Source organism: Nerophis lumbriciformis, linkage group LG08 (genome assembly GCF_033978685.3).
Source record: "Nerophis lumbriciformis linkage group LG08, RoL_Nlum_v2.1, whole genome shotgun sequence".
Classification (NCBI taxonomy): Eukaryota; Metazoa; Chordata; class Actinopteri; order Syngnathiformes; family Syngnathidae; genus Nerophis; species Nerophis lumbriciformis.
This window is the reverse complement of record NC_084555.2, coordinates 47,920,911-47,932,500: the sequence shown is the minus strand read 5'-3', so window position 1 is coordinate 47,932,500 and position 11,590 is coordinate 47,920,911. Positions and strand designations below refer to the sequence as shown.

Here is an 11,590-nt window from a genome sequence, read left to right as displayed (position 1 = left end):
ATCTCTCCGCTTTGAAGTCCTTGGGCCAGAACAAGAGACAGAATTCAATTTGGACTCAATGTATTGAGGAGAGTCGCCCGGACATTGTATCCCTCTACAATCTCCAGCACGCTCTGCCAAAAGATTGTATGCCTCCTTCTTTTATTTTGGACCCTCATTAACCCCCCACATGGCCACGGCTGTTTCCAAAGGACAAAGGTCGCAAAAGGTTCACAGAAAAGGTCGTAAACAATTCACAGAAAATGTCAGTTCAAAAAGAGTTTGTAAAATAGTTCAAAAAGAGGTCGTCTGGAAATTGGGCGGATCCTGTCATCTCTCCGCTTTGAAGTCCTTGGGCCAGAATAACATCCTTCTGTTGATTACCATACATGACAGAAAACAGAAAACCCTTCATGTGGCTCTCCCCCTTACACAGTTGAGTTTTACGAGCCTTACTCTTGGTAGGCCTCAAAGACAGCCCCTGTCCTTTTGCCTGGAACTCATTTCAACACAAAAATTTTTTGTGATAACTTGCAAACAATTATTCTAACAGTTTACTCACCTGTCTCCTCTGTACTCAGCCATGCATCCATTTGTCCTATTCTGATATATATACCTGTGTCCACAGGTGCGCTTTCACTGGGACTTCCAGAGTGACTGCTTGAGTTGGACACTGGGTAATTACATAGCTCTCCTAAGAGAAAAGCCATCCTGCGAACTGATCAACGAGGAGGACGTGGCACAAACGCTTACCATCTTGCGTAGGTGTGCCCATTACTACCACAACGGCACACTGACATGGGAATGCGCCACCCCCGGCAAGTGTAGCAACGTGCCGGAGATCTGTACCAAGTTCACAGCCGTCTATGTAATATTGCACTATCTGGTCGATAAGGACTTCCTCAGCTCGGAGAGCCTGGGACGTCCTTCGCCTGTGCTCAAGTACAGTATGCTCCACTTTTTCATTGAGGATAGCGATAAAAAAAAGCAGATTTATTTGGACAATTTTGAGAACTGGAACTCAGACGGCATCATCACAGTCATCGGGATTTCTTTCACCGGCGCACATGAACTCCTTGCCCACTACATCCAACAGGACAGCGCGTACTTCCTTGTGGCGATTGTCATGGTTCTGCTGGTCATGGGTGTGTACACGCGCTCCGCTCTCATCACCTTAATGACAATGATAGCCATTGTTAGCGCCCTGGTTGTGTCCTTCTTCATCTACCACATGGTTTTCCACTTGAAGTTCTTTCCCTTTTTGAATCTCACGGCTTGCGTCTTCCTGGTGGGCATCGGCGTCGACGACGCCTTTGTGCTTTGCGACGTGTGGAACCACGCCAAATCCGATAGACCTCATGCCGAGCTGGCGGAGAGGGTCAGCGTGACTTTGCAGCACGCCGCACTCTCGATGTTTGTCACCAGCTTCACCACCGCCGCCGCTTTCTACGCCAACGATGTCAGCAATGTGGTCGTCATACGCTGTTTGGGCATCTACGCGGGAACGGCCATCTTGGTCAACTACATTCTCATGGTGACGTGGCTCCTGGCCGTGGTGGTGCTCCATGAGCGCTACATCGTAGACGTGTGGCACTGGCCCGAGCCCACACGGCAGAAAAGCGGTGACCGCATCCAGATGTTCGTGGCAGGTCTTGGCCAGAAGGTGAACAAATTCCTATTGAGTGTCTCCAAAGCCTACAGAACCTTTTTTGAGAAAGTTCTCCCCTACATCGTCATCAAGCCGCGCTACCTCTGGCTCATCTGCTTCCTGGCTCTCACAGTGGGCGGGGCCTATTTGGTGTCTGTCAACCCAAAGCTCAAGCTCCCATCAACGGATATCAGGAAGTTGCAGTTGTTTCGCTCTTCAAACCCTTTTGAGCGCTACAAGGAGTACCAAGATCTGTTCAAGTTCGAGGAGTTGGCACGTATTGATCAACTACGGGTGACCATCTTTATTGTCTGGGGCGCCATGGCTGTGGACAACGGGGACCACCTGGATCCCAACGACTGGGGAACGCTGATGTTTGACAGCAGCTTCAACATTTCCAGCAAAGAGTCTCAGCAGTGGAGCCTGGATTTTTGCGAGAAGATTCAGAGAGAGAGTTCCATTTTTATTCAGCAAGAAATGGTCTGCCTCTTTATCTCTTTCAAGCAGGTCAGTTATCCCTGATTAATTACAGTGAGATATGTTGACCATGTTTGTTTTGACAACCCACCTGGGAGCAACATAAACCGGAAAGTAGTCACTTTTTCCACATTTTGTTTTGTTACAGCCTTATTCCAAAATGGAATAAATGCATTCCTCTTTGCAACACCTCTCAAGCTCCGTCAGGTTGGATGGGAAGGTATTCATCCAGGATATCTCCTTACATTGCTGCATTCATCTTTCCCTCTATCCTGACTAGTCTCCCAGTTCCTGTTGTTGAAAAGCTGATGCTTCCACCACCATGCTTCACTGTAGGGATGGTAGTGGCCTGGTGATGAGCGGTGCCTGGTTTCCTCCAAATATTCACGTCAAAGACTTCAATCTTTGTCTCATCAGACCAGAGAATTTAGTTTCTCATGGTCTGAGAGTCTTTTAGGTGCATTTTGGCAAACTTTAACGAAGAAATTGCTCTCCATGGTTGTTCTTCTGGAAGGTTCTCATTTCTCCACAGAAGAATGCTGTAGCTCTGACAGAGTGACCATCAGGTTCTTGGTCACCTCCCTGACTAGACTAAGACCATGAGAAACACATTTGAGACAAAGATTGAAGTCTTTGGCGTGAATGCCAGGCATCATGTTTGGAGGAAACCAGGCACCGCTCATCACCGGGCCAATACCATCCCTACAGTGAAGCATGGTGGTGGCAGCATCATGGTGTGGGGATGGTTTTCAGTGGCAGGAACTGGGAGACTAGTCAGTACAGAGACATCCTGGATGAAAACCAACACTTCTCATCCAACCTGATGGAACTTGAGAGGTGCTGCAAAGAGGAATGGGCCAAACTGCCCAAAGATAGGTGTGCCAAGCTTGTGGCATTGTGTTCAAAACGACTTGAGGCTATAATTTCTGCCAAAGGTGCATTAACTAAGTACTGAGCAAAGGCTGTGGATACTTATGTACATGTATTTTTTTATTTAAAAATGTTAAAATATAGAACAAAAACCTCACATTGTCATTAATGGGTTATTGTGTGTTGAGGACAAAAGGTAACTTGTTCCCTTGATTTCTTATAATAGAATAGACTAGAATAGAATGCCTGTTATTGACACTATACACATGTACAATGAGATTAAAAGCAACTCTAGTATCAGTGCGACAGTCTACAAATATGCAAAACATAGGAAAGAAAAGAAAAATAGGGTTAGCGTAGAAACAAAGAAGGTAAAAAAATCACATGAGTTGTAGTATTGTAAATGTTATTGCTCAAGATGTATATGCGCTGTTATTAGAGCTGTCTTTAACTAAGAATTTTCAGTCCAATTTAATTCCTTAGATTGTGTCTATTGTTGACGATCAGTCAACTTGATTCCGTGTTTTAAGATCCGTAGTAGGGCAGCACGGTGGGAGAGGGGTTAGTGCGTCTGCCTCACAATACGGAGGTCCTGAGTAGTCTTGGGTTCAATCCTGGGCTCGGGATCTTTCTGTGTGGAGTTTGCATGTTCTCCCCATGACTGCGTGGGTTCCCTCCGGGTACTCCGGCTTCCTCCTACCTCCAAAGACATGCTCCTGGGGATAGGTTGATTGGCAACACTAAATGGTCCCTAGTGTGTGAATGTGAGTGTGAATGTTGTCTGTCTATCTGTGTTGGCCCTGTGATGAGGTGGCGACTTGTCCAGGGTGTACACCGCCTTCCGCCCGATTGTAGCTGAGATAGGCTCCAGCGCCCCCCGCGACCCCAAAGGGAATAAGCGGTAGGAAATGGATGGATGGAAGATCCGTAGTAGTGTATATTGACCGGTCACTAGGTGTCACTAACGTCACATGCCCTAATTGTTACTTGTAAAAGGAATATTGTCTTTTGTTAAAAACAAAACAAGAATCTTATTTGCCACTTTTTCAACTTCAACAAAAAGGCTAAAGGAAAGTTTGTGAGGTCTGACCTGGCACACGGCGCCAAGAAGACATCAAACTCTCAGCGGTAGGAACATTGCGATGTGGAGAATTACACACCTTGTGATCACAATAGTCCATTAAGTTCTAGAACGATCCAGAGACGTTTGTTAATGGATACTTTCTAAGTAAAATGCAACTATAACTAGATGAGGTGTATATGCTCCAATGCTGAAGTTGAAACTGAAATGCTGACAGAATGTAGTGTGAATGTAAAGAATAGTTTGAATGTTAAAATCGTTTGAATATTGAAGAGCTGACGCTGAACTGAAATACTAGTGAAAGCTAGAAATAGTTTGAAAGTTGAAATAGAAGGTTTGAGAACCTGTACTCAAATGTAGTATGAATCTTGGTAGAGTTAGGAGAGTTATCATACTTCAAGAGGTTACAAAATAACATTTATGTATTCTAGTTGTGAATGTATCACATTGGCTAAAATGCTGGCATTAAAAACTCAGCATGCTAACAAGGTAACAGCTCGCATACTTGTATCATGGCGCCAAGTAACGGAATCCATGATTATTAGATTTATAATGTACAATATTACCTAAAATGCTAGAAAAAGACATTAGCTTGATCACATTGATATGCTAAAAAATATGAAACTATGTAAAAATGCTAACAAGCTAACATTAGCATGGTACCTGTGAAACGGCTAGCATACTTTTAAGATGGCACGAAATAACGGAATCCATGGTTATTTGGTTAAAAAGTAAAAAAATTGCTAAAATGCCAGCATACAATGTTAACATGCTAACATTAGCATGGTAACAGGGGAAGAGCTAGCATACCTAAAAGATGGCACCAAGTAACGGAATCCATGACTATCAGGTTTAAAATGTACAAAATTAGCTAAAATGCTAGCATAAAACATTAACACGCTAATATCAAAATGCTAAAATTAGCATGCTAACAGGTGAAAGGCTAACATACGTTTAAGATGGTGCCATGCAATGAAATCCATGACTATCGGGTTAAAAAGATACAAATTTGTTAAAAATGCTAGCATAAACTATTAGCATTCTAACAGTAGCATTCTTCTAAGATGGCACAACGTAACAAAATCCATGATTGTTAGATTTAGAATGTCCAAAAAAAATAGCTAAAATGCTAGCATAAAACATTAACAGGCTAATATTTAAATGTTAAAATTAGCATGCTAACAGGAACAGGTGAAAGGCTGGCATACTTTTAAGATGGCGCCAAGTAACGGAGAAATTAGAGCCATTAAATATGTGTACGCTTTATTATCCGATTAGTCGGCTAATGGTTGATTAATCGACTCTGAAAATAATCGGCTGTGGTGCACAGTAGCTGCTAGCCTAGCCAATAGCAATATCAGATTGGTACACTCATATCTGTATCAAGATAAAGTACATTTCTAAACTTTGCCAACAGTGGATGAACACAGACTGCGTTGTTGGGTCCACCAGCACCTGCTGCGGTCAGAGCAGCTTCCCCTACAGGCCGGAGGTGTTTGAGCGCTGCATCAAGGAGTACACCAGCACCGTCGTCAAGAAAGCCAGCATCACTCTGGAAAGTGGGCCTCTGTTGGACACGTCTAACACCATGAAGGCCTTTGTTTTGAAACAGAAGACCACCTTCGCCGACGAGGACTACGAGAAGTTGAGCCTCTTCTACGACAAGGTCAGAGCACAATACACGGGTTTGTTCGATAAACATAAAATCCTGTCCGCCGCCATAACACGGTCTAGCTCCAGCCTATCTTGCCGATTGTATTGTACCATAAGTCCCGGCAAGAAATCTGCGTTCAAAGAACTCCGACTTATTAGTGATTCCCAGAGCCCAAAAAAAGTCTGCGGGCTATAGAGCGTTTTCTATTGGGGCTCCAGTACTATGGAATGCCCTCCCGGTAACAGTTAGAGATGCTACCTCAGTAGAAGTCTCATCTTAAAACTCATTTGTATACTCTAGCCTTTAAATAGACCCCCCTTTAAGACCAGTTGATCTGCCGTTTCTTTTCTTTTCTCCTCTGCCCCCCTCTCCCTTGTGGAGGGGGGGACACAGGTCGTCCGGTGGCCATGGATGAAGTGCTGGCTGTCCAGAGTCGGGACCCGGGGTGGACCGCTCGCCTGTGCATCGGTTGGGGACATCTCTGCGCTGCTGACCCGTCTCCGCTCGGGATGGTCTCCTGCTGGCCCCACTATGAACTGGACTCTCACTATTATGTTAGATCCACTATGGCCTGGACTCTCACTATTATGTTAGATCCCCTATGGACTGGACTCTCACACTATTATGTTAGATCCACTTTGGACTGGACTCTCACACTATTATGTTAGATCCACTATGGACTGGACTCACACTATTATGTTAGATCCACTATGAACTGGACTCTCACTATTATGTTAGATCCACTATGAACTGGACTCTCACTATTATGTTAGATCCACTATGGACTGGACTCTCACTATTATGTTAGATCCACTATGAACTGGACTCTCACTTTTATGTTAGATCCACTATGGACTGGACTCTCACTATTATGTTAGATCCACTATGGACTGGACTCTCACTATTATGTTAGATCCACTATGGACTGGACTCTCACTATTATGTTAGATCCACTATGGACTGGACTCTCACTATTATGTTAGATCCACTATGGACTGGACTCTCACTATTATGTTAGATCCACTATGGACTGGACTCTCACTATTATGTTAGATCCACTATGGACTGGACTTTCACAATATTATGTCAGACCCACTCAACGTCCATTGCATCCGGTCTCTCCTAGAGGTCCTTTTCAAGGTTTCTCATAGTCATTCACATTGACGTCCCACTGGGTTGTGAGTTTTTCCTTGTCCTTATGTTGGCTCTGAACCGAGGATGTCGTTGTGGCTTGTGCAGCCCTTTGAGACACTTGTGATTTAGGGCTATATAAATAAACATTGATTGATTGATAAAAGAGGCTGCCTTGTCCCTTCTGCCACTAGGTGGATGTTTTGTGGCAGCTTTAACCCTGCAACCTTTCAATTTCAATCTAAACCATGGCTGTCAAACTCATTTTCATTGAGGGCCCCATCGCAGTAATGGCTGCTTTCAGAGGCTCGCTTTTTTCAAATTCATTTACATTAATTTACAAATTCCGGAAATTTTCAAAGTTGGAAACTTTCCATGGGAATTAACGGGAATTAATGGGAAATAAATCAATCAATGTTTACTTGTATAGCCCTAGATCACGAGTGTCTCAAGGGCTGCACAAGCCACAACGACATCCTCGGCTGAGATCCCACATCAGGGCAAGGAAAAACTCAACCCAATGGGACAATGAGAAACCTTGGAGGGGACCGCAGATGTGGGGACATCCCCCCGGGCGACCGGTGCAATGGACATCGAGTGGATCGAGTATCATAATGTGAGAGTCCAGTCCATAGTGGTTCTAACATAATAGTGAGTGTCCAGTCCATAGTGGATCTAACATAATAGTGCGAGTCCAGTCCATAGTGGATCTAATATAATATTGTGAGAGTCCAGTCCATAGTGGCTCTAACATAATAGTGCGAGTCCAGTCCACAGTGGATCTAGCATAATATTGTGAGAGTCCAGTCCATAGGGGATCTAACATAATAGTGAGAGTCCAGTCCATAGTGGATCTAACATAATAGTGAGAGTCCAGTCCATAGTGGATCTAACATAATAGTGTGAGAGTCCAGTCCATAGTGGATCTAACATAATAGTGAGAGAGTCCAGTCCATAGTGGATCTAACATAATAGTGAGAGTCCAGTCCATAGGGGATCTAACATAATAGTGAGAGTCCAGTCCATAGTGGGGCCAGCAGGAGACCATCCCGAGCGGAGACAGGTCAGCAGCGAAGAGACATCCCCAACCGATGCACATACGAGCGGTCCACCCCGGGTCCCGACTTTGGATAGCCAGCGCTTTATCCGAACCTGTGCCCCCCCCCACGAAGGAGAGCGGGGCAGAGGAGAAGAGAAACGGCAGATCAACTGGTCTAAAAATGGGGTCTATTTAAAGGCTAGAGTATACAAATGAGTTTTAAGATGGGATTTAAATGCTTCTACTGAGGTAGCATCTCTAATATAATTGGCATGATCAGACAATATTAATTAACCTTTTAAGGCCCAACTGTTTGTTTACATGCTTTTATTTTTATTTCTCTTTGCTATTTGGGCTTATTGGACCCTAATTAGAATAAAAACTAAGAATCATCTTTTGATATGACGTACTTAGTCCACAAGTACACAAACGTGTACTTCATGTTTAGTGACATGCTAATTCTTATTTTTACACTTTTTTTTTTCCAAATTCCATTGTATGTTATACTCTTCTGACACCACCAGACGGCAGTATAAGTGTCCACATAAGCGGCCATAAGACCCCAATTCAGTAGTGTACACAATTTTGGAAATAAGAGCTAAAAGGTGCTGTCCACGCATGTGGCCACTAAGCCTTTAGAGGTTAAACAGTGGGCTTTCTCGCAATTAGGAATGTTTGTGTCGTGTTTGTCCTCCTACACAAAACATATTACATCAAAAAACTTTTTCTTTTTCCATTTCCATACATTTTTGGGGTTGCTGACCCCGGCCCTAACAGGAGACGTTTGTTTCAGGTGGACACCTGGATCAGCGGGGAGATGCGTGGCGCTCCAACAGGCCTCCGTCACGGCTGGTTTCACGGCGACAACTTGGCGCTCTTCGACGTGCAGAAGAGTCTGTCCAGTGGCACGCTGATGTCCATGGCGCTCTCAGTGGCCGTGGCTTTCGGCGTCATGGTGCTGACCACCTGGAACGTGGTCATCAGCCTGTTCGCCATCCTGTCCATCACCGGCACCATCTACGTCACCGACGGCTTCCTGGTGCTCCTGGGCTGGAAGCTGGACATCTTTGAGTCAATCACCATTTCTGTGGCAGTGGGGCTGTGCGTGGACTTCGCCGTGCATTACGGCGTGGCCTACAGGCTCGCCCCGGCGCCGGAGCGTGGAGGAAAGGTGGTTTTCTCCCTCAGCCGGACAGGCTCTGCCATCGCCATGGCCGCCCTCACCACGTTCATCGCCGGCGCTGCAATGATGCCCTCGACCGTGGTTGCCTTCGTCCGGATGGGCACCTTCTTGATGGTGATCATGTGCACCAGCTGGGCTTTCGCCACCTTCTTCTTCCAGTCCCTGTGCCACTGCCTGGGACCGCAGGGCGTCTGTGGACAGATCCCGCTGCCCAAAAAGCTGCAGTGTCGGGCTTTTTTTGAGGGCACACACTAGAGCTGCGCTATTAATCCATTTTTCACATTTTTGGGAATCTTTCACAATCCCTTGTTTTTTTTATGCATTGTAATTTGTAATATACGCAATGCCGCTGACTGGAGTCATCTTTCGCTCCAATAAGGCCCCGAAACTGCCAACAATACTCCATTCAACCAAGTATTATTACAATTGTTATTCTATATATATACAGTATATGCATACTTGCCAACCTTGAGACCTCCGATTTCGGGAGGTGGGGGGTGGGGGTTGGGGGGCGTGGTCGGGGTGGGGCGGGGGCGTGGTTGGGGGCGGGGCTAAGAGGGGAGGAGTATATTTACAGCTAGAATTCACCAAGTCAAGTATTTCATATGTATATATATATATATATATATATATATATATATATAAAATACTTGACTTTCAGTGAATTCTAGCTATATATATATATAAGAGATGCGCGGTTTGCGGGCACAACCGCGGATTATCCGCGTATCGGGCAGATGAAATTTAAAAAAATTTGATTTTATCCGCGGGTCGGGTCGGGTCGGGCGGTTGAAATTAAAAAAAATTAGATTTTAAATAGATTCAGGCGGGTGGCAGTTAAACCAATTCGGAAATATATATACATAGTTAAATGTTGTTACCCACATACGAAAAACGAGCAGGCACCTGCTGCATATGCCACAACAGAAGAAAAAGAAAAAAAAGAGATGGACACTTTTACGGAGCGGAGAAGGGACGCCTCGCCGGGGTCCGGGACCGAGGCCCCTTCCCCCGAGAGGGCCCCACCGGGAGCCGTAGCTGAGGCGATCCGCGAGAAGGGCCCGACGCACGTCCAGGGTCACCACCGCGCCCACCGCACCGACACCCCGCCTCGTCCGCCTTCGCCGCGGCCGGCGTCACGCGCAGCAGGTAAGCAGCTTACCTGCCCGCCACCCCCGTGGCCGGGGGCTCGTAACAGGGGTCACTCCGCGCGCTCCGCCCGCGCAGCTTACCTGCCCGCCACCCCTGTTGCCGGGGGCGCGTAACAGGGGTCACTCCGCGCACAGTGCGCTCACGAAAGGGGTGGGGCTCACCCTGGTTGATATAGACAGCAGGACGGTGGCCATGGAAGTCGGAACCCGCTAAGGAGTGTGTAACAACCCACCTGCCGAATCAACTAGCCCTGAAAATGGATGGCGCTGGAGCGTCGGGCCCATACCCGGCCGTCGCCGGCAGCGAGACGCGCTTGGAGGTGCGCTCAGCGCGGCTCCCATATGATTGCGCACTGGTGTGCGTCTGGGTCGTAACAGCGTGGCACGCGAATGTCTGTGCTGCATTGGATCAGTCTCCTTTCTTTAACAGGCAAAAGCTTTATAACCTCACTAATGCCTTGCATCGTCTATATTAGATATATAACAACGGGCGGGTGCGGGCGGGTGCGGTTCTGATCAAATGTTACATCGGGTGGATGACGGATGGTTGACGACTTTCTGATGCGGTTGCGGATGAAATAACTGCCTATCCGCGCATCTCTAATATATATATATATATAAATAAAAGAAATACTTGAATTTCAGTAGGTTTCGAGTACCACCAAAAAAACTGAATCTCTGAAGACAGTATAAAAATCTGTGTTAAAGGTGTACAAATACTGTTTGTATAATAAGCATGTTATTTTTTACAAATGAAAAAAAAGAAAAGAATGTGGCTTAAGTACAGTTTTTTAATCGAGCTGCTGCATTTTTTGGTTGGGTTGTTTATTTATTTTGAGTAACTTCTATACATTTCTAAAAGGGGAGGAATGTAATAGAGTGATCTATGTTTGTCTGTTGCCATCTCCTGGTGAATGTTGGCTATAGCGTACTGGGGTTACTTTTTGGTTGGCCAACGATTTACGTGGTGTTGCGCACCTGACGTCACTCAGGTCCGCATGGAGCTGGAGGGGGCGTGGCTTCCAGCTCCGCCTGAATTTCGGGAGATTTTCAGGAGAAAATGTGTCCCGGGAGGTTTTCGGGAGAGGCGCTGAATTTCGGGAGTCTCCCGGAAAATCCGGGAGGGTTGGCAAGTATGAGTATATGGCGCAATGATCACAGAAAGCTAACTGGCTATATTGACGTACGGAGCTGCTGCATCGCCTCCGAGTTGGTGAAAGTTCATTCTTGATTATAAAGCGCCAGAGGTGTGGACTCGAGTCACATGACTTGGACCCGAGTCAAACTCGAGTCATGAATTTGATGACTTTAGACTCGACTTAGACTTTAACATCAATAACTTGCAGTGTTGGGTTGATTACTGAAAACCAGTAACTA

General features: G+C 45.9%; 1 protein-coding gene across 1 annotated transcript in view; it reads left to right on the top strand.

Moving 5' to 3' along the window:
• The window catches only part of LOC133611937 (protein dispatched homolog 1-like), a 32,912-nt gene extending 23,369 nt beyond the window's left edge, over positions 1-9,543 (top strand). Inside the window, exons 7-9 of the mRNA XM_061969128.2 lie at positions 608-2,134; positions 5,473-5,721; positions 8,673-9,543. Of these exons, the coding sequence (XP_061825112.2) occupies positions 608-2,134; positions 5,473-5,721; positions 8,673-9,317 (2,421 nt within the window). The 3' untranslated portion in view covers positions 9,318-9,543. The remainder of the gene's footprint in view (positions 1-607; positions 2,135-5,472; positions 5,722-8,672) is intronic.
• Positions 9,544-11,590: the final 2,047 nt, after the last annotated feature.